We start from the raw sequence: 24,955 nt of genomic DNA, 5'->3' as shown, positions 1-24,955 counted from the left end.
ACAAGTATGTAATAAAATGGGAAAATATCCTTTAAAAAATATCATTTACAAGCACAGAATAAAATTAAAAAACATCTTTTAAAATTATTGGCTTGGTTAATTCAATTATCAACTCTATGCCATTTTCGACTGATTCCACCCGAGAAATGGAATCCAGAGGTCGTGTATTTCTCTTCCAGGTCACCAGCTTTTAAGATTCAGGGAATTTTTAAACTTTTCATGCAAATAGATATGTCTTATCAGAGTATACAAACGTCCGCCGCCCACCACCAGGTACCCAGGTTATATTTACTGCAATAACTATCGTGGTGGCTTCTTATGAATTCTAACGAACAAGTTTTTATAAAGAGCGAATATGAAAATGTTAGTTTTGTCAACTGGGTGACAGATGTGTGTAAAATAATTATCTTTAAACTTTCGCATTTAGGATAATATACAAGCTTTCGTGATATAAGGTTATTTTTCTTTGTTGTTTAAATCATGAGTAATATTTATTTCTTCCAATTTTATGATAATATAGTGTTCAAATTTTAATAGAAAGAGATTAGATAAACAGAAATTAAAGTTAATAGAAAGAGATTTAATAGATATCGATTTTAATAAATTAGAAATAATTTATGCGCATTCTTTGCTATGTATTAACTAAACGGGAAGCAACAATACTAATTGCAATGTTAATGAACTATAAATTACTTTGCAGTTTTATATTAGAACTAACTTTTTTTTATATAACTTGGTAGTTGAAATCACGAGTTACAGCTATGTCTCAATGGGCAAAGACACTGCTATATTTGCAATATGTATTAACAATCCGTTTGAAGTAATTTCCGCAATACTTTTAGGGAGAAGGCTTTAAAGTTAAACTTAGAACTTTACCTACAAAAGTAATTTTCGCATTATTGTACTTAAATAAACAGAATGTTAAGAAAAGAGTTCTACAATAAACAGGAAACGGACAACGTATATACAAGTGATCAATCTCTGTAATTGTTACGGAGATTTTTTTTGTCGGTTTACTGCAAAACGTAATTCATATTTGTAAAAGCTAATGCAAATAACTATAACCGAGACTTTTAAAAATGCAGCCTGCAGATGTTTAAGGTTTTTGCTAGCATTGTTTGTTTTCTTTAGTGAGATTTTGCACTTTTATTCGAAACTATCATAAACATAATGCTTCATTATTTATTAAATTTCTGAATGAGAACAACTTATTTTTATGCAATATTTATGCATCTAACTTGTAATTGCCTACAATAAACGATTTGGAGTTCCATATCTTATGTGAATGATTATCCTGAAATGGAATGCGGAACAACATTAAATGTATAAAAATTATTTATCATGGAAGAATGACTTGCTATTGCTTATTATTTCTCTATTTGTAAAGGATAGTATTAAATAAATGACCTTTGCAATTATTCCCTATACAGAATTTACCTTCTGTTCGAAAACCTATTTTTTAGTAAAATAAGAAGGCTGAAATTCTTTCGGGATTTAAAATTAGACAGAATAACAACCTTATTTTGGTGCAGATTTTAAATAAATTCTATCGATTTCGAGAGCCATCAGGATCATATCTTCTATATGGAATATATATTTTATATAATTCTATATCGAATATTATTTTTGATTCTGAAGAAGAGGGACTTAAGTCTGATCTTGAAATCGATATACATGTAGTATTTAATAATGCGAGTACACCAAAATAAGTTTGCTATTTTGCTTAATTTTGAGTTTTACATTGATGTGTGTCTCTTCCTAAGTGATTCTTCCAAAGTATTTAATGTAATAATTTGAAATATTTTGAATAGTTAAAAAAATAATAAATAAACATATTGAGTATTTTAGTTTTGGAATTTATCAAACATTTTTCGTTACTGTATTTTTCTTTTCTTTTCTTTTTTTTTCTTTTTTTTTTTTTTCTTTTTCAATTTTCCTCATTTTTTTAGTTGTATTAACGGATATTCATTTTCATTAATTAGTTATGAAAGAATAATAGAATTTAACTAGGATATTTCAGCAGTATATCTACAACCGTTGGGTTAAAAAAACTGTAAAATATTCCATGTACACATTTAGCAACGTCCAAGAAATAGACTGTGTTATTTAAACCACTTGTTCTCAGCTGTAGTAAAGGAACTTTTTATTTTCTACCATTTCTTGCACTCAGACTTCGTATTTCTCCAAAGCGCTTTTCGAATTATGTTCTTATTTGAAAAATCAATGAATTTTTCTTTGATCAGTGAATCAAATTTTATAATGTTCTAGTTTGTTCGGAAACTTCAGAAAGCTTAAAAGAATAATTTATTAACTCTTTAAAATCAAATTATTTTAAACAATCTACATTTGGTGACTGATAACAGCAAGCACTAAAAACCAATAAAAAGAGAGAAAAAAAAAAATCAGAAGCTCTATATGAAGATCGTCCACTCTTAATTTTGAGGAAGAGCACCCCTGGAGTGGTTCGGGGTCTTCCACCCTCTCCCCTACCGCCAAACAACACCAGAGGACTTTTGGCTCGCTGAATATTTAGAATGCCCCCATGCCGCACGGACACTATACATTTACAAATATCCATGTCTTCTCCGGGATTCGAACAAGGGCAGTTGGGTACCGTAGTAGGCTTCCTTGACCACTATACCGTCTGGGAGACAATAAGTCCTACTGATGCGCATTAATACAAAAATGTATCGCTATCTTATGTTTCTTATATAACGCTCATGACACATGTACGTATATGACCGGAAAATGAAGCTGAAGATATTTATTAACAAGTAATAAAACATGTTGAACATTTTAATTAACAGATAAAAATAATAGTGCGTACTATTCTTGATCTATAACAATGTCACAATTTGCTGTTCTTTTCACGTTTGTCTCTACCTTACTAACATATCGCCCGTTACCTCTCTTCTTTCTATCCATATTTTTAGTCTATGTGTGCATTGTATTTTAATGCAGATACACTGTCAAGGCTTCATAATGTTAAGGCTTCATTATGTGTCTACTCTACAGCTGAACATCATATTTCTGTTATTACAACGAAAATCGTTGTTTAGCATATTCTTAATGAAGAAAGACTGTTTTCGAATAACCTCACGAAATTGAAATGAGGATCGAAGCCAAAATGGAAACGCAACCTTCGCTTCTAGAAAGAAGAAAAAAGTATTCAGATAGAAACGTAGTTTCTTGGATTATGCTGTCGATTTTGACACTGCCCAATCATTTACTTAATGTATAAGTATTGGCATTTTCTGATTATCTTTAATTTCAGTTATGGTAAAACTGCAGTGTTTTGGGCGTTATTTTCGAATATACTTCAAGTGATAGCCTATTCACGCTAAGGCATATCGCATACGCGTTTGAGTACATGTGGATTTACACGCTTCATATTTAACGTCGTTTCGCTGAACAGTAGCCTCTAGCTGAAAAAAGGAAAATGTCGTCCATGCTGATATTTTTCCTCATGTAAGTTCTCGTTTCTCATAAAAATGTTTTCTTTTGTTATTATTTAAGAATGGAACAGAACCTATGAGCCATAAAGATAGCCATGCAAATTTTTTTCGCCTGTCATTAATCGGCGACTTTTACGGGAGTGCGGATAATCAGAAAGTATCTCAAGAATTCACATCCATTGAGCTTTGAGAACCAAAGCTTACATAAAATGAATCATAATACAATGACTGGTTGGAATAATTACACGAGAGAAGTATTTACCAATTCCTTGTTGCAAAATTGAGAAATTAAACAGAACCAAATAGAAACTTATTCATCAAATAAAAAAAAAAATAATTAGGACTAACTAACATAACCTCGCAATGGAGGATTTTGCCTTGAAATTATCTTTTATTATTCTCGATCGTCCCGTTTTATTTAGCATCAAGCCAAACAGTGCAGCGATAAAAGTAAGCCTAAATGCACCAATATGGCACCGTAAATGCGCGGTACGACTGGATGGAAACCTATACTTCAATAGATATGCAGAAAAAATATTTGAAATAAATTATAAATAAAATGGCAAAATGATAAATGGAGACGAAGGAACTACCTAAATATACTTTACGAAAGCTCCAGGTGACCTATGTTTAGCAGCACAAACAAGGTCAAAATGCAAACGAAGTTTTTTGTTTGAACATACTCTCTCTCCACAACAGATTTAAGATCATATAGATTTGTGATTTAACCCGATCTGGACAAAAAATTTCTCGAGGAGAAAAATTCATATCATTTAAGATTCAGTGAACTAAGAGATGGTATTTGGATCTGTAAATTATCGGTTGTAATACGACTAATTCCACTCAAGTGAAGCACTTAGTTAAGAAAACATAAAATTTCATATAAACATTTTTATATCATTATAAATTTCATAGGTGTGCAAACAAATTAGTATAAGATTAATAGGTGTGGTAGAGTGCTCATCTGAAATCAGACCAGTCATTTTCTATGACCCTTGTAGCAATAATTTCTGACTAAATTATTACTATTTAATTGCTTGAAATCTAGACAGCTTTTCTGTATTGAAATGGTCATTTGTCACATTTAAAGTTATAAATGCGCTGACAGTAAGACACGAGAATGGTAATGATAATGAAGTCTGGAAATCGCCATATATCATCTAAATACCTAATTATTTCAGTTCCCAATAGTAACAATACCTTACAAATTACCAAGTAATTTAAAAGCTAATTCCAAATGAAAATGGAACAGGTGCGGCTTATCTTAAAAAGCCAAACAATTTATCCATATTCGTGCGTAAACTTCAACTTTTCCTTAAATAATTAATTGCTTTGTGTAGAATTTTGAAACACTCACGAAAACAAAATGTCATTAAAAGGGAAAAGGAACGTTTAGAGGAGAAATTTCTTTTTCTTAACTCACGAAATAAGTAGGTTTCAAAGGAACTATTCCACGCTTCTATATGTATTGTAGCGATATTTTTATTTTTGCTGTTTTTTTCCCTTGGCCTTTTCCTTTCCCTTGGACTTATCGGGAATGAAAAACTTCCGCGTTGAAGTAAATGAAATCCAACTATTTAATTTTCTTAGATCTGTAGACATTAAACGGCTAGACTCTGACACTAACAAGAAGTGTTTAATTTTGTTTAGAAATTATTCTTGGAATAAATTATTTAATACACAGTAGGCTTTATGGGTGAGTTATAAATGATAGCATGGAAGTTGGAAACGATTATGTGAGTGAAGCACGTTTGGGTGGTTGGTTTATTTGATTTTGGCAAAGCACAAAGGGTAATCCGCCTAAGGGAAGGAATGCCTACTTGGACGATGTTTTAAGCGAAAATGGCTCGTATACACGTTACGCATGGAAAAAAAAAACACGAAAACGTCCATGCAACCAGCCCATTCGCCGAAATTGGAACCCCATACCTAACTACCAATGTTCATCGAATTTGCCGCTAGTTCGCAAGCAAAAGATGGAATTTGTTCATTAACTTGCCACTAATTTTTAAAAAATACACGTAACTGATATTTGATTAAATGATTTGAAATAGCATATTTCAAAATTTAATTTCTAGAAACATGCAGGTAAATTTTACAAACTGAAGCAAGGATTTCCAACTTGTGTCCCTTTAAGGCTTTTGTATCATTTTCATTTTAATATTTCATTAATTATTTTTAATCTTACGAATCTTTTCTGACTTTTATTCTGTTTCTGGATTTCACATCTGTTAAAAAATATAGTTTTGAAAACTAAATTATGTCAGTTAGCCTTCACAGCATAATTTTTCCTTGATTTCACGTATATCTTAAAATTGCACTTCTTATACATTTCATAAATTTCATATATTCTAGAAATCTGTTAAGCGGAAATATACCAATTTTACTCAATCAATATTGTTCAATGTCAATTTCATATTGAATAATCCCTATGCAGTCAAATGCGAGTTTTCGGAACTTGCTGTGATAGTAAATATCACATAAGCTAGTAAACCAGTTAGGACTCGAAAGCTGTATTTGACTTATCACCAGGAAAAAGTTTACTGAGTTTACAGCATCGTTAACTGAGTTGATCACTGGGATATAACAAGGATATAATAAGGCAATATCACCTGGATGGATTCTGTTGTTGCAAGACTGATATTTACAGCTCAGTTTCTCCTTTCATTACTAAGCCCTTAATCCACTCTTCTCTCATTGGTTGAACAAACTTCATTATTTGTACTTTAAATGTATCTTTAAAAAGACTCAAGGCCTAAGAAAGACATGTAACCTACCAAAATTTTATTCCGTAGTAACAAATAACTCCAGTTACAGAGTTTCTTAAAAAACTTGAAGATTACCTTTCTTAAAGATCTGATCCAGTTTTGAGCTCTTTTAAACCTTTCTAGACCAAAAGGAGATATTAACCTTGAAACGTGATTTCATATTGCCCCACTATAAACGGTATATCACTTTTTAAATTTTTACCTTCAAATATTCTCTCCCTGTATCATTTTAAGGAAATTAAATAATGAAAAATCTTCATGCATATACGTATCTTCGTCCCATTGTTGAAAAACGACGACAGTTAGAACCACCAAATTTTGAATAACAAAGTCCTCCTTCTGAACACGTGCACATGAAAGCACGAAATTTGAATTTCTAATTTGTTTTGTTATTTATTTATTTCATATTTTACAAAACGTTAACGAATATTTGATTAACAAACAATTTGAAACAGAGCAGTGACGACACTGCTTGAGGTAAAACATTTTTACTTCTAGTACACAGGACTGTTGAAATTCGGAAAAATGCAAGATAGTTATCTTTCAATTTTAATTAAAAAAACTCAGCTCTATGAAAACAATGTGTTGCAGGCCGAAAATAAAATACTTTTATCTTTCACGCATCAGCATGTTGCCATTCAGTAAAGCCTAAAATAGTTTCAAATTTCATCTGGAATGTAACTGAGTAATAACCTAAACGATTTAAAAGCAATAAACACAGTTCTTAATATTTGTTTCTAGTTTTGAATATGATTAATTTAAATAAACATGTATTAAAATCATGAGATGCCTATTCAGAAATATTAAATATTTTTATGAAATGATGCTAAAAGTTAAAAAGACATACACACACACACGAAAAAAAAAAGGCTTAACAAACCATTTAGGGCGACCGTTAAAACCTGAAACGTTTCAGATCTTTTTTTTTTTTTTCTTTTTCAGGCATTTTGTATTCATCACTAAGTAAACCATTTCAAGAATTTTCGAACACCATGTCTTTGAAGGAAATCTATCAGTAGAACAAGCAAGAGAGACCAGAAAATGTGATCTATCATGTATGTTTTACGAAATATATCAACGCACCACGAAATATATATCAACGATATCAACATAACACAGCACCCCTTTACCTGGTAAACTCAGAGGGACGGATTTAACGGTCTTTGTGTCTAATAAATTAGCCTACCAATGACAGAGCAGGTACGATTCCTGAGCATTAAAATATTTCTTTCAAAGTGACAAAATGCTCATTAAGTAGACGAACATAGCTAAACTGGCGCAAGACACGTTATCAGGTATTTCTGCCGCCTTTCTAGCATGCCTTCGTGGTGTGATGGTCTGCACGCTGGGCGCGTATTCCAGAGGCTCGTGGTTTGATTCCCGGCGAACGCGTTCCTCATTTTTCACTTCTCCTGCTTCCAAATTAACTTCACACCCAGGATTTGGTGACTGGGTTTTTAGGGAACCCAGTCTCCCTTTGAAAGGGGGATTATATAAGATATTTTCCCCTCCTTCCCAGCCTGCCTTCATGGTGTGCTGATCTGCACGCTGAGCGCGTATTCCAGAGGTCCGTGGTTCGATTCTCTTGCTCATTTTTCATCACTCCTTCTTTAAAAATAACCTAATTTCTCTACAATGTGACCGATTTTCAGCTGTTACACTTTATACTTTTGATACGTTTGTAAAAGAAAGAAAGAGAAAGCGGGACAAGCTAGCAAGGCAGAGAAACTAAGAAAAAAATTGCTTATATTCATGCCTGAAAATGAAATTCAAAATAACACAGTAATAAATGTACTCTATTTATAATGGTTGACTAAAGTTTTTATTTACGAATTTTAATATTATTATTGGGTGAAAGATGTTTTGCTTTATGTAAATATCTTGAGCATATTATATAAAAATCATATGCTAGGGATTACTTTTGAAATGATGCAATGCAGAACCAAACTAAATAGAAGATTTAAGGGTGTATTACAAATTAAAGCTAGAATTTTATATTATATACTATGTACATCCATATTAATGCATGCTGCTTCAAAAGCCTTCAGTGGGCAACTGGGGAATTTTAATAAAATAATTAGTAATTTTAATAAAAGGAATTCTCCAATCTGTTAAAATTTCTTTAAGATCTTTATTTTATCACCTGCTTTTAGGAAAAAAAAATATTAAATTAATTTAAAAGGGCAATTAAAATTTGTAAAAATTGTTTATAATAAATAAATTATATAAAGAAAATTTCCATATTTCATAAAATATAATTAAAAATATAGGATTTCACAAGTAATATTTTATTAATTTATTTGGTAAACAAAATGCTTACACTTAAAGGACGGATTATCGGTTTAAATATCTAGGTTGGTTTAAAACACTGAGAAAAGTAAGCATATTTGATCAATATTCTACTTAAAAGATCAAAAAAGTATATGCACATAAGAATGTAACGTGCAAAAGTCATTTATTTGAAAAATCACTCAAAATAAATTGATACGACGACCTTAATATCTGAATAAACTTAATGAAATCCAGTTCAGATAAAAAGGTGAAGCAAGGGTTCTAAGTTGTGCTTGCTGAAAGCGCGTAGATCTCTGATGTTAAAACTCGAACAAAAGTTGTTCTCATTTCGTTAAGCGACCATTTGACGTGCGACATTACGCACCAACCACACCCAAAAGATAACTAATAGATTTTGGACGTTTTGGGAAATTATTCATTTCTAAATATGTCACTGAAAGTATTAAAGTCAACGTAAATGAAAAGACACAGCTTTCTTATCAGTTTTATATACATCTGGGCTACTAATTCATTGCGTAATAGGAGTCATTAAGATCAAACTGATCTGAATTCGTAATTGATAGCTATTCTCTTATGCACGATTTGGTTGTTTATTTACATGAGGTAGCCCATTCAGATGCTATGTTAAGCAGTTCATTTATCGCTTGAATCCAGTCTTTTATTGGTGATAAATATTCAAAAGATATATGGAACAATAGGTACTTGAATGTAGAATAAATATTTAGCCGTAAGGTGCTACGTGTTTGCTTAGATGTTAAGGATTTATTGCGCAAAGCTTCGAAGGTATGTTAGGTACAAACACACTTCATACAGTAAGTGTCCGGACTATTTAATTGTGCCTGAGCATATACTAGGACTATCAGCCTTCAGGAATTGATGCCTTCATGAAAAACTTTCAAAGAGATTGAGTTGGATTATTTAATTTAGGCAAAAAATAAGATGTCGACAAGCTGCCCAAGCTCCGTTCCATTTCTGATCGACAAACACCCCAGTAAATGGAATACGATCTTTTCTTACCCATTTTTTTCTGCCATGAACACCTCGAGAAGGATTTGGCATGGACAAATTTTATGTGATTCTTTGACACAAAGGCCACGATCACAATGTTAAGATTTTCTGTAGAATTCTGACCCGGGTTTAAGAGTATATGTAATGAATTTCTGCTAGCAACAGTACTGGTTGTCATGTCGATTTTTAAAGGAAACTGTCCAATATACATTCTGCACACAAACAAAACGACGAAATCCGTTCAGCCATTGGTGACAGGATATGAGGTGAACTACTTTTGTTTCGTGACTTTTAGCCGTTCAGCCATCTGTATGCTGTTATTGAGCATGCACTCATACATACACATATATAAATACACGCAAAAAAATGTTTTCATCAATTTATAAATTACGACAATAAACTATTTGAAATTTTTTCCATATTTGTGTATTTTTAGAACCACGAATGTGGGCAAAATATTTTAACTAAATTAACCATTGCATTGATTAGTTAAATTATTGATTAGATAAAATATGCTTTTTCCGTTAATTTCTGTAATGATAATGTGTTATGCAACTATGAGTGAAATATAAAATGTAAATTGCATTAAGTATTCATACAATTACAGTAAATAATCAATTAATTCTAATTTAAAATTATAAACTAAGCATATATTTTCAAATGTTAGGTTTACAAACAGATTCACTCTTAAACAGCCTTTCAAAATTTAAATGAATAAGATTTTCCTCTCCCTCTAGAGAAGACTGTCTTTAATGTTAAGCAATTTTATATTATTCAAGCTAATTAAGAGAAGTGATTTTTTTAAATCTCAAAAGATGAACGTGAGCAATATATTGTGCAATATACTTCACATTGTGGTAGAAGTTATATTTGTAATTTTACATTTGATATGTTTTGTTGCTCTTTTGGGAAACAATAAATTTGTATGCTATTCCAATTCAAGAAGAATAAAAGAAAAAACATTATGGAAAGTTACATATTGCTAGTTGTGACTTTCCTTTTCGTAATCGTCAGGAGGAAGAAAATGTTTTTTAATGCATACGAAGAATTTGAATCTAAACAATTACGTGAATATTCTTACAGCAACTTTGGCTAAGTAAGTTATTGTATGCACATGGCGATGAAGCTATTGAAGAGATTTTTAGTATCCAAGACTAACAAATGAGAGATCAATAGCTCAGTGAGGACAAGATGATATATAAAACAGATTTGCTGTTCCTGATACCCCGCAAGTAAAATTATCCAGAAACAGAAAGTAACGTTCTTGAAGAGAGTTTCGCTGCAATTACAGTGCTGCAATGATTTCAGAAAAATATGACTTTTTATTTTGCTTATTACGATATTTTTGAACTCATATTAAGGTTGCAGGGCGTTTTGAAAGCTTACAAATAAGAGTATGAACATAGCAAGTTAAGTTAACATAGTAAGTTAAGTTAACATAGCAAGTTAAGAACATAGCAAGTTAAGTTTGCAGGGCGTTTTGAAAGCTTACAAATAAGAGTATGAACATAGCAAGTTAAGTAGTCAAACCTGTTATCGAAATTTAAGCCTTTCTCACATTTGTACACTCCGCACAGTCGACATCAAGACAGACAGAAAAATCTGTTAGGTATTTACATACTTGATGCATTCAGGTGACGGTGAGATGTTAATTTCTGTTGCGGTGAGATTCTTCTCTTCTTCTCTCTACTACATTATTTTCTAAACATTTCCAACTTAGAAGATGCAACCTAAGTCAGCAACAGCAGTTATTACGAATAAACTTTGTCTTCTCGATTCTGGATGGTGAATTAGATTTTCCTTACATTACTTTTATTTTATATAGATTATGCATATAATACAAATCTACCTGCTTTTAACATATGTTAATATTATAGTTTTCCTTTCCTGTTTCTGTAGGATATTTGTTTCGAGTTTAGAAGAGTTCAGAACTCTTACACATGTTAACGAATGGTAATTACGTATGTTTCTCACATATGTGTATGATGTGTATCTTACATAAACAGTGATGTATCTCATGTTGCGGGGGGGAGTATACATAAACAGTTTGTGGTGCTTGAAATTGGATACTAGACAGAAAAGTTCTTTTTCTAGGATATTGAGCAATTTCTGTTAAGTTTCACTACATAGCAATTCCCCATTTAATACGCTACGTGTTTTTTCTTCTTTCTGTATTATGTTTAATCACAAAAGGAGTAGATATGCAAGATATGTAGATAATCTATTTTAATTAACTAACATGCAAGTACTCGTTTTTTTGTCTTCACGACACAACTGCAATAAATTCTTCACTTAAAGTAACTCAGAATGAAAAAAAAAAATAGTGCGAGTTCATCCAGTATCTGTCGGTAATAGAGCAAAAGAATATGGTTTAGAGAATAATCTAGATTTTTCAACAAATCTCATCAAGATTGAATTTAAAAACAGCGCTCGAAGTAATATTAATACCTGAAACAATTCTAGACATAATCACATAATGCATTATTATTACAATATCTTGCAGAGATTTGCTTACAGTTGTCCATGGAATTAAAATGATTGATTAACTAAATACTCTTTCTTGTGAAATTTCTGGCGGTATATACCGGAACATTACGTGCCAGGAAAAGTTAATGTTCAGCAGCAACAATAGAGAAGAATTTCGGTAGAGAATTATAAGTTGAGAAGTTTTTGAGAAGAATTTGAGTAGTTGTGAAAAGCACTATACAGACGTTAGTTGTTGCTGAGAGGAATTTCATGCAGAGAAATCTAAGACAAAAAGAAGAAACAGATTCCACAGTCTAAGTATAATTTCTTTAAGATCTTTATGGCTGCATAACATTCAGCGTTTGCCGTTATTCTATATACCATCTGCTAACTATTCTCATGCTTCTTAAGAAAGTCGAATTGATGACTTTTTCTAACATAGCATCTTCGGCATCCAGTAGCTTACCGTAATTAATTTTTTCAAACGTTCTTTAAGTTTTGTATGTTTTTATCATAGGTCATTAATGGACAATAGTGGAATAGATACACTTTTAAGTGAAAAATACAATAAATTACACGAAATATTGAAAGTCATTTTGTAAAACTAGCTTTGCGTTGAATGATTTCATCCAGCTGTGGGCTAATTGTAACTTCTACTGAGCAGATTTGAAATAGGTTAAGCAATTCTGTCCAGTAGATTAGGTATATTTGGTGTATGTCCAGTTTACGATGTGTCCGATTAAGACAGCATATTTTAGACGCGTAAGTCTTTCTCGGGCTCGTATAGCTATGTTTGTTTTATGAGGTAAAGCTAATCACAAAGGGTTAAACTAATTACAAAAATAGTTTTAAGGGTCTTTAAAATCTGGAGCCTTAAAGCTTGGCTTCATGGGATTGGGTGTTAATTTCTTATGATTCTTTCAACTTACGATGGGTTTATTACATTTTATTAAATTAAGAAATTATTGTACACAAAAGCTATATTTGTGATTAATAAATAAAAAGTTTTGAGACCAAGTAATGTACTAACAGTTATTTAGTATTAATTTAAGCAGATATTTGTCTTTATAAAGTTCCGGAACAGTCTACGAAAAGTAGATCATCTGGAATATTGCTTATTAGTCATTTATAACTATAACTTTACGTGATGGAATACGCCCTGTTTTAATTTAATTGATATGTAAAATGAGATTTATTCATAAAACCTCTCTTATTAACTCAAATATTGCCAGAGGTTTAACAATTAATGATAGCCAAAAAGAATGATAGCCAGAAATTAATGATAGCCAGAAAGTCAAGTTTACAAACTATAGCATGCTAATAGTCCCTGCTTAGAGTTATCTACACTAATAATAAAATTGTAAGATTTGTAAAAACCTGCTGTTTTTTTATAGTTCTTCAGTTTAAAAGTTATTCACATTAGATTTTATTACTGCTTAATATCTGAATTAAATAAATTATTATTTTTCTATTTTTAGAATACCGTATTTAGAAAGTAACTTTGTGGATTGTCTCCTTAATGGTACTTAGGCTGCAATATATTCAACAGGTAATGTAGCCGGTAATGTGTGTACGATGTATGTTAGGTGTACTGCGGCTTAGGGTAGATACACTGCAGTTAACACAACTATCATTACCTATCTGGAATTGGATTTTCAACTGGCACTTATTGTTTAATTTATGATCAAACTTATATCTTAAGCAGTTTCTGAAATTTCTTCTCAATCTGAATCTTAAATCTCTTTTACTCAGCTATTAATTGAAAGAATAATGTTGTGCAAGTTAACTTTCTAAACAGCTAAAAAATTCAAATATCTTCTAAATAGTTTAAATACCGTTTCTTGATTGGTCACAAATTTCTTTTAAAACTATAGCACTTTAAATTGCTGTATTTAGTACAATTTATTAGGCTGAAGGGCGTTAGCCCAGAAGGGCTGTTATTTTGTTTTGGCATTTTGCGTCGAAAACTTTAAATGCCCGTTTCACTTTTCAAATTGTTTTCAGCAAATATTATCGCCCTGTGTTACATTTAAAGAAATTAAATAATGAAGAATCTGCATAAATGTATGTATGTTTCTCGCATTGTGATAAAACAATGGTACTTAGAGTCATTAAATTCTGAATAACGTACTTCACCCGAACATGGGCATCAGGAAATCCGAATTCGGAATATTTAATAAATAAAGGCAACACACAAAACGTGAAAAAAACGCCGCTTTGGGGGTAATTTAAAATCTGAAAGCTTTCAGATTTTTTTTAGCCCAAAGGCAATCTCTCTAGACGGGTTATTAATTTTCGCATTTTGAACTGATTCACTATAAACAGCGAATCACTTTTTAAGTCGTATTTAATATAACTTGGTATTTACTTATTTATAATTTATTTTTAGTCATAAATTTTTATTTATTGTTTATTGCACTCTTATTTATGAAAGTTTTCTCAATCACCGATTTCTTTCAACAATTATTTCCCCCTCCATTGCTCTGTTTGATAACGTTTTGTTTTGTTTAACAAGATTAAGAAATTCATTCTTGATTCAAAACAAACAAGTCTAAAATACCTGAAACAAAGTAGATGCATTAAGATGTATGATACACGTTTCTCTTTAAGCGGAGCTGTGTAATTATTTTAAATACAACAAAATTTCTTTTGAAGGGAGAAAAAAAAAAAAAAACAAATCCTTGTCAAGGAAATATCACTTTTGCAATTCATCGAATCACTTTACCATTCTTATCTCCGAACATTTCACTGCATAATTCAAAGCATTTCATAGAGGTAAAATTTGTTCTTTTTGTGAATGCCTAAATTCACTGAAGTGAGAACGGATTGATCGATAATATGAAAAGAACAACTATTCAAGAATTTATCAAAATATGCTTCATGAACAAGACATAAATCACACTTTATACATAGCTTAAACCGTAACATTTTCCCGCCTTTCTATTTTGATACAGATTTTGATTTGATTCTATTTTGTCAGATTTTTCTGTCTAGTAACATCTAAATCCCTGATCATTCACATTTTACTAAAGCTTGTTGTAGATACAATCTTTCTGACATACTGCAATTTCTGAGCTTGGTAAATTAAAGATGTCAGTACTGGCATTTATCTTTTACTGTTACAGTGAAATTAAACGTGTAATGGATTCTCTTACATAAATTTCCTTTATTTTTTCTTTCGATATTTTTTGATTGTTAATGTATCTAAAGTTTTATTTTTCCTTCTCGTACTCTACAAGTATCTAATTAATTATTCATTAGTTGATTTTACTTTTTGAAATGGTTGCTGATTTTACTTGAAGAGAAAATGAGCTTTTGCCAACAATAATGAAAATACTGAAAACACCTAGGACATTTTCCCAATGAATAAAAAACATTAAAATAAATTCTGATAACTCGTTACCTGAGATGCGTACCTTATCAAGAATCTAAAACTATACACTGCCACATAACAGAGCTTCGATTAATCTAACTTTGATTAATTCGATATTTTCGATAAGATTAATCTCTTTTTTTTAACGTGAAAGCTCTATTATTTGAATGCCAAAAAAATAAAAATCGAAACTTATATTGGTCTTTGTCGATAAATTGAATGATCTTTTATGCGAAAGTTTTCTTCAGTTTGATTGTTCCACAGTTTTTCTTACTTAAATTGAAATTCGACTGTATTACTGTTTATGCGCATCATATAAAAATGTGTTTATTGTGTTATCACGTTAATAAAAGATACTTAAAACTGAATTTTTACTTGAGCAAACAAATTTTGATTTATTTCTATTATCTGACATATATCCACTCATATGTACCTGCACATATTGAAGAAAAATTAAGAACTATTAGATGCATGTAATGGAATTCCATGATGGTTTAATTAGTTTTGAAATCTGCGGATTAATTGTGATGTTATCTGATAATGAAATTATAATTGATAATTACTATCTACAGAAATTAAATATTTAAGTCTAGTTTTAGTTATCGAAGATTTTACATTTATTTACTTTTATCATTTTTATTTTTTATTTTGAAGTTATTATAAATGATTTGATCTAGAAAGATTTCTAGGCAACTCTAGAGAATACCTAAGGCACGTAAATATCGTTTACACATTTTCTTGCATTTGTCCCGCTTTGATTGAGCGAATGGAACTAAAATTATTTTAAAACTATAAATTTCTCTGCCTCCCTTTCACCAAAAATTTTAAATTTTATTATCTAATTTGTTTATCTTCGCATCTGAATTTGATAAAATAAAAGAATGTTTTCCGTTGAAAGTTTTGAGAATACATTTGTTAACAATTTATTCCCCAAAATTTGAGAAATAGCCGTATCATTACTATATCTAGCAATGCATTATCTGCAAATAAAAAATATTTTTAGTGTTAAATTGCTAATATTCCAGTATAGTTAGTTCAATAAAGGAATTTAAATAATTGGACTTACTCTTCACCACGCTCTCCCAGTAAATTTCCTCCAGGCGCATAATCCCAGTCCACTTCAATTGCGGCTACGTAATAATGCCTAATATTCCTAGCTTTGCGCATATACTTTTCAATATTAGTTTCATGATGTTTTTTAAAGCCAAATTTCCGAAATATGTCTTTTTTCATGAAGGTTGGTGACCATGGCCCTTCACTAAAAAATTGTCCAGAGCATTCTTCAATAGTCCATGAAGCAATCAGCAGCAAGCCGAAGCTCCACCAAGAGAAACAGTTCATTGCGTTGTTAGTTGTTCGAGGCGCGGTGTGATATGAGTTTGGTACACTATATGGAACAACTGCTCTACGGACGGCGGCTTGTTTCTAAATGATCCATTCAAAGTCGACGTTCGGGAGGTTTAAGACAATGAAAGCACACTTCGTGGAAACGGCGGTAAACAAAAAACAAAAAGCCGAAAATCGTCCAATCGAAGAACGTGGTCACGTGCCCAGACGTTTAAACGTTTGTAACTGATAATTCGTACCCACCCCCTGCTTTAAGGACTTTTCCTTTGTGTCCCTTACGGGGATCCGACGAACCATGCCGAACCACTCGGGGAAAACATTATATTTCCTCCAATTGGCAACGGTCTTTCGCTAGTGACGTAATGACTTTCCTTCCCTTTTTTTGTTGCTCTTGTTTTTTTAATAGGCCACTCTCAAAGGACGGTCGGCCACCTCCGTTTTCAACGAAGTATCTCTTTTCGACTTTCGCGTCTATTGACAGGTAATTGATGCAAGAACTGTTTCTTTTTTTTTTCTCTACTGGTAGGTCAACTTGGAGAAAACGTCACGAAGAAAATAACTGAATATGGAGAATGCGATAAGCTTAACGCTTAAGTGAATCGCGAGAATTCAGCTTTCTATAACGAATTTAGACTTGTTGTTAACCTTGTCATTGTCACTGACGGTCATGGATATTTTCTCTTTCGTTCCGAGAGAAGCGTTGAGAGTATTTTGAAGCTTTTTACTCTGTTCTTAGCTATATAATAAAACAGATATAAGTCAAGTTTAAAAACCTGCCTCTCCCAAAAGAACACAACGTTATTTTCCTGCTACGACGAATTGCTCTAGTTTATGATCACCTCTGAAGCAACAATAACGTACCTATTTTACAATGAAAAAGGGGGGGAGTAGCCAAATCATATACTACGTACTTCTATGGAATAAAACTTAATGTTGATAACTCAAACCGGTTGCGATCACTACTGGTGAGCGATCAACGCAGTTCCTTTTTTCTCCCTTTGCAGAAGAAAGCCGTTATGAAAGTGCGTAATTACCATTGGGAATAATTCTTATCACCTGTGTGAGGCACAGTTTGCAATGCAGAAAAAAAAGTGAAAGAAAAACCCTGCATTTCTTTTATGTTTTCCTCTAGGCCGCACCCAGTTCATCAGGAGCTTATACTCTTGTGTTTGTTGGCTATTGTGCAGATTTCATTGTTTCCCGCATGTATTTCTCTTCCGCATGGAATACTTATGATCAGCAAAAAAAAAAAAAAAAAAAAAATTACTAATTTTCATGCTTCCGCTAGAACTTTACACACTGTAACAAAAAGTTTCATTTATGATTAACTTACTCAAACTTTAGAAGTAAATCATTTTCATTTTAACTTAAGCTGATTAACAAGTTCATAAATCATATTTTTTCTCTCGCTACCAATCAGAAATTCTGGCGAAAAATTTTCAGATTTGTAGAGTAGAAGTAAAGTAATGTACTAATTCTTTCTATTTAAGAATAATAAATTCTTTCTATTTAAGAATAATATCAAATAGAATTAATGCACAATCAGAAATGAAAAGTTTATTAAAATACATTGCGTGCCAAATGTTAGCATTTGAATTTAGTATAACTTCAGACTGAAACCTATATTAGAAGCAAGCAGGTTCAATAAAAATTTTAAATTTTACTTTCAATTAATACTGTAAGAAAATAATAAAACTTAAAGTTTTTGTCTTCAAATCACATGTGTATAAAATGTATATTTAAAAATATATTTAAAATTAAATACATAGTAATTTATTATTTTTAAACATTTATTTAATCTTAAATCTGAAAAATCTTTTATGTCAATACATACGCACAAAGATTTTAATATTAATCAATTGAAAATTGAAGATACATTCTTTGCAACTTAGCCCAAGGTAAAAAAAGACAGGAAGAAAACATATAAAAATACTTTATTATCATCAGTGGATTTTTTTTTTTTTTTTTGGTTAACGTCAAAGCTAGTTTTTCATAAAAAGTCTTCTATGAAAACATACATCGCCTAAGCTGATAGCTCTTATGGGTTTTGCCTTAATCTGTACAACTCAAACCAATTTTACTATTATTTTATTAGATTTTTAATAATATCTAGGCTAATAAATTCTTAATCTTAAAACCCCTGAAAACTTTGCAACAAATACTTTAGGGCTTTTAGTCTGAGGCATTTCTATTTTTTTTTTTGTTCTCGTTTCTAATATTCTCAAAGCGCATCTAATATAAATGCACACATGTTAAACTGAAATCATTGTTACCTGAAAATCAATTCAATTCATTTTCTTTCTTTGATTTCTTTCTGAATTCCATTCTCTTCCATTTGTGAACAATCCAATTAATTTTTTTTTCTTAAAGCCCAAAAACTTGCCTTTCAAGAGGCATTTTCATTTGAGGACACGTAGTTTTGCATAATTCATATCAGATATTAAATAAGAAAATTACATACATAATTATTACCATTGGGGCATATTCAGTTACTATTTTTCATTATGAAAAATGACCTTCTTTCTTTTACAGCGCAAGAGGCTGAGGATCAGAACACTCTCACATTTTTTTTCCTAATATTAGTATTTTTATTCCCCCAATTTTACATAAAATAGCATAAACAGATTTTATGGTGGGTATTCCACTTGTAAAATATTAGAATTTCATTCCTTTACGTATTCTCATCCAATATGTTACTCAAAACCTTGGTGTTACGCGGTTTCTGAGAAATGCCATATTATATGAAACAGAAAAGGCACCAGAAATAATATTACATTCTCCAAATAGAAAGAACGCAATGTTTTGTTGCCACAAGTGTCAGTTTATTAAATAAAGTTTATAAGGTATTTTCTCCCACCATTCTGCATGCCTTCGTGGTGTAACGGTAGCAAACTTGGCGCGTGTTTGAGAGGTCCAGGTTCGAGTCCCAGAGAGGGCATTGCTCATTTTTCACGTCCCCAGAATTTCACGTCCCCCAGGCTTATTTAAATAAGCCTAGTATCTCTACAGGTTCAATTAAAATATAAATAATAAACTCAATATATTAAGTCCTATATATTAATGCTAAATAAAATAACTTAATTTTTTTCCTTTGTCATCGTTGTTGCGTAAAATTAAAAGAGAAAGTTTTGTTTGTTGCTAAATATCAACTTCTGACTTTTTACAGATTAATAAATTTAAATTTACAATAATATGCAGATTTCAAAACTCTATTTTTTAAAATATTTTATTACTGTTTGTTTTATTTAATACATTTTTAATAAGTTCTATAGTATAGAGTTAATCATCTATGAATTCTGCTGATATTTTGCCTCTTCCACATGAAGATTGGAGGTGAAAATAAGAAATTTTCCCTCAATAATATTGGAACATTATGGAATTTAAAATGTGTTTAAAATCTATTATTACCACTATTTTAGTTATTATTTTTATTAATCAAAAAACAGAAAACTGTGCCTAATTTTATTTACAGAGTTCATTTATTTGTACTAAAAAATTTTAAAAATATAGCGAAATCATATGATTTCGCTATATTTATATAATATCGAGTTATACATGAGGTTCCCTCTTGTTCCGAACTTTGTTAGAGCGAAATTATTTGTTATTATACTGTGTTATACTAGGCTATGTCATATAGATACTGTGTTATACCGGGAGTTTCTCCAGTTTTTTTAATCATATTATTACGAAATCGTGCTGTGGGATACCATATTAGCTAAGGTGTCCTCAGTTCTAGAATGTTGTTGCAACGAGATCATGTTATAAGGATAACATATTATAAAAGAGATATCATAATAATATTTTCGGATAAACTTTTACATCAGATAAAACTAATTTAATAACATTTTTTATCAAGGAGAACTAATTTTTGAACAAAAGCAAATGATGGTTTCTGTTGCTAATTTATCCAAGCCAATTAGTGTACATCTTACATTAAATTTTTAATAATTCGATGCTTTACGTAGTTAGTTTTGGTCTACTGAATCTATTGTTTGAGATATGATCTTACATCGACAGTTCTTGTACTCGAATGAAAGGAACCAGTCTTGTGAATGTAATCCTTGAAAAACAATTTCTCTCCTCCTCTCAACAATATCTTACGGGATTCGAGATGTTCGTGGTTCGGGTCCCGCGAGGGCATTGCTCATTTTTCATCTCTCCTGCTTCGAAATAACCTAATAACTCTACAGCATAGTTTTCGGAACAGATGATCGAAATGTCTGCTCTTGAATACTGCTCTCATTATACCCATTCTCATTCTTAATTTTTCCCTTTTCTCTATCTGACATCAGTTTGGAATTTTTACGAATAGCATACATACCTGACTATGTTTGAGTATGAGTTCACCTGCTGAGAACTGTATAAAAGTACAATGAAAACGCTGAAGCGATTCAAACGTCAATAGAAAACTCAAATATTGAAAATGTCTTCTAATAATCTGGTTAATAAAGCTGATCAACAAAAAGGGCCTCTATCCTCCGGTTCTTTGGAGATCTAGAAAAATTCTCATTTAAAAATTGTTATAAATTCATTTACAACAGATTTAAATTTTGAAATGCATTGCTACATGCTCATAGCAGCAAATTATGCTCAATTTTCATTTTAAAAGGAATTTGAAATACTCAATTTAGTCTAAAAAAGATAAGGTACAAACAACCTCATTTTTTTCTTGAGTGAATCTCAAGAAATGTATGAGGATGATATGTGTAAATCTAAAACTGATGCGTTTTCTAATTGATCAAAAAAGTGTACACACAAAAGGTATCCACACCTCTTGTATCTTTATTACAACTAAGTGAAATATAACAGTAGATTTGAAAATACTGACGTTTAAGAAAAGTTGTGATAGTAACAGTTGTGTGAGTTTCGCTTCCTGTGCTTAAAAGAATACTGCATATTCTTGTGAATGTTATAAAAAATCATGGCTTTTAGAGCATTTGCAATAAATAAATGCGAATACTTTTCTTCGGAAAGAGCACAAACTGCTTCAATTTAAAAGCGTCATTTTGCATGAAAATAAAATTTCAAGTAGACAATAATTTAGACTTTTAAAAATGCATTTGCAGTTAGAGAACATTTTCCAAGTAGACGATTTTTTATATAGCAAAGCAAAAACGTATAAAAAAATGTGAGAACAGCCTGTGATATATTCAGTTCACGAGGTTACTCTGCATCTAAAACTACAGCTGGTAAACTTTACAGTTGCTGCTCCGCACTTTAAAATTCCAGCTGATAGGGTAAAACTGGTTCGGTTTTGAAATCAGCGACACATATATAGTCAGAATATGTATAACGTTTAGAACATCAGTATGTATATTGTCTAATATCGATAATTTTATACACAACTCTGCCTCTTTTGCAATACGACTGGATACCATGATTTCAGCTATAATGCGAGTATTGCATAAATTCTCCTAATAACCTGCCTAGAAAGAGACCAGTAATATTTAAAGCAGTTTTCGATGAATAAAACTGTGTCAAAATAAGCACCGAGTATTCCATAATCCTAAAAATAATTGAAAACTAAATAAAAAATTAAAATTTAAAAACTAATTAAAGTAAATAAATAATGACTAAAATGACTAACTAAATAAATAACTTTAATAAATAACTAAAATAAATGAATAACTTTAATAAAAAATAAAAAAATTAACTGAAAGTATTTGAACGTTAAAAAAACATAGCTTTCGTAATAATCTCGTATTGCCCATTATATTCGTTCATAATTGTTCATTTCTGTAAAAACTGAAATTAGTTTTTGCCTCTATTCTGCAAACTAATTTTCTTGTATTTTTACACATTTATGTAACATTTGCGATGAAAATACATACATGTAAACCAACGTTTTCAGACTTCTGTATGAACAGTTTTTATTTTGTGCTGAATTTGTCTCATATATACAAAGATTAAACTAAACAATACAAATTTTCCCCCTTTTCTTATCCAATAAAACATCATGAAATAATCTTTTCCAAATGCAGTTTTTTTTATTGTTAAGTAATTTACCAAACTGTTAGCTTTTTCAAAACGCGTTCAGTTCACAGCTATAGTGTGTGTCTGTCAACAAGTATTGATTTTTTTTTCCAATTTAAGAGCTAACCCTTCAATGTTAGATTTTCCGTGATTTTAAATGGTCATAAGAACAGCCCTCTAAATCAAACAGAATTTAAATGATATAAATGTGATCTTACATTGTCGCTTTGATTAGCATACTTTGAAAAAGAGCAAACAAAGCTACTGGCTGAAGCCTGGTAGTTTTTCTGTTTCTTTAAACTTCTAGTCTAAGGTTTCCTTTAATTTTTTTACCTGTGAACTAAAAGTAAAGAACTAAATATATATAAACCTTTACAGTAACTTTTGAATTTTTAATTACACTCATTAAAAAGGGAAACAATATATTTTTTAAATCTATTACAGCTATTTTTGCCATATGTGATTAAAAATAAAATCGTGAGACATCCATAAAAATTTATTAAAATGTTAATAGAATTGTATGCGCTAATAGGTGGCTACAAGGAAACGGCATATGCGTAAAAAAGACTGCATTCGAATCTCCTAAATTTCTTTTTGGCAGTATTAATTTAAAATCTGTCTTTATTAGCATTCTTGTGATTTTGGTCATATATGACTAAGAATGTTGTGATAACTGCAACAAAAAATTGTTTTCAACTTTTCATGTTTAAAAATGGGGCATTTTAATAGAGCATTTTATTTGTTTATTTTAGGCAATACTTGTCTGTGAGAGAGCATTGTAAGCTAACTGTAGAGAAGAATTATTTACTAAATAAGTGAATCCCATTCTTTGCATTGTTGGAGACAGACTTTTATAAGCAATTTAACAAATATATCTGTGTTTCTTGTAAATATATACATCGATTTGTTCCTTTTAAAAGGAAAAGCTTTTCCGTGATCGTCTGTTTACGAATTATTCAGACCGTAACTATTAATTAGCTTTTAACAATGTAATGGTTAACTGGATCGTTTTTGTGCTATGAGCAAGCCATTAGCGATTAAATCAAAGAGAAGATGATTACATTATACTGAAAACGCTAATAAATTCTTCCTTTGTTCTTGCGCAACCAGTTGTCTGGAAGATGACCAGCAGCTGTTTTTGTCGTCTGTGGAACGGGTCATCTTAGAGAAGATACCTATTAGCAATATCAATTATCGATTTGCGTGAGGAATTTATTTTTTTTCAAGTCTGTTGTTTCTGAAAAGCAAAAAAGTAGAATTAAAGTTGCAGTTAATACACAATTGCATTATTTCAGTTTAAATATAAATTACGAGATAGCTATTTATTAAATGCTCGTGCTCCTATATTTTAACTTTTTCGGCGTAGTTTTCTCTTAAAACTCGTCACGCATTGCATTACACGGGGAAATAAGACACTTTATTAAATCTAAAAATAGCTAAATAAATACAAAATCTGTAACAATATTAATAAAACTGAAAGGTGTTATAGCCTTTCTTCCTGTGTGCATTAGAGTTGTAAGTGATATGTTCAGTCAGCTTGGGAAAAAAACATTCTGCTCTCTTAAACCCAGTGAGGGAACAGCTAGTTTCCATGTTTAAGCCAATAATCTTATGAGGTATTTCTCCCGCCTTCTTAGCATGCCTTCGTAGTGTGGTGATCTGCAAGTTGGACGGCTATTTCAGAGGTCCGTGGTTCGATTCCCGGCGAAGGCGTTGCTCATTTCTCATGTCTCCTGCTTCGAAAATACCCAATGTCTCTACAATCTGAAAAAAATCATGAATTCGTTCCAAAGATAAATAGCAACTATAGTAAAGAATAGCTCAGGAAAAATTTATTCTATGCTTAGTTTTCCTAAATACTTAAAATTAACATCATTTGAAATTTCAAAAAACATACGTTTCTAAAAAAAAAAAAAAAAAAAAAAAAGAACCAAAATTTTTCAATATAAACTTCACTCGGTCATTTTAAAACACTCGCTGCTTAGTAAAATATTCGTCCACTGAAGTTTAGCAAACTTCTTTTGTCCAAAATCTTCAATAATTTTAAACCGTATTCCTAAAATTAATGGCTTTACTTTGGAACAATCATTTTATTGTAAAAGTTATTCATTCAATAGATTTCCTAAGCCCAATCAAACTTGTATGATAAATTACTCCATGCTAAATTACAGATTAACAATTATTTTTCTTAAAAATAGATTTATTGTTATAGTAATAATCAGACATGTAGTATCTTAATTTATTCAGTACGTAAAATATTGTTAAGTGCGTAC

The 24,955-nt window shown here is 30.9% G+C and overlaps 1 protein-coding gene across 1 annotated transcript in view; it reads right to left on the bottom strand.

Annotated features, from left to right (window-relative positions):
* LOC118190669 (hephaestin-like protein) overlaps positions 1-16,987 on the bottom strand; it is a 122,697-nt gene extending 105,710 nt beyond the window's left edge. The window contains exon 1 of the mRNA XM_035361429.2: positions 16,429-16,987. Coding sequence (XP_035217320.2) covers positions 16,429-16,703 — 275 coding nt within the window. The 5' untranslated portion in view covers positions 16,704-16,987. The remainder of the gene's footprint in view (positions 1-16,428) is intronic.
* Between the last annotated feature and the right edge of the window lie 7,968 nt (positions 16,988-24,955).

Source organism: Stegodyphus dumicola, chromosome 5, assembly GCF_044657685.1.
Source record: "Stegodyphus dumicola isolate Sdum_Otavi_A_Nest chromosome 5, ASM4465768v1".
In the NCBI taxonomy this organism is placed as follows: Eukaryota; Metazoa; Arthropoda; class Arachnida; order Araneae; family Eresidae; genus Stegodyphus; species Stegodyphus dumicola.
This window is presented reverse-complemented; position numbering and strand designations above follow the sequence as displayed.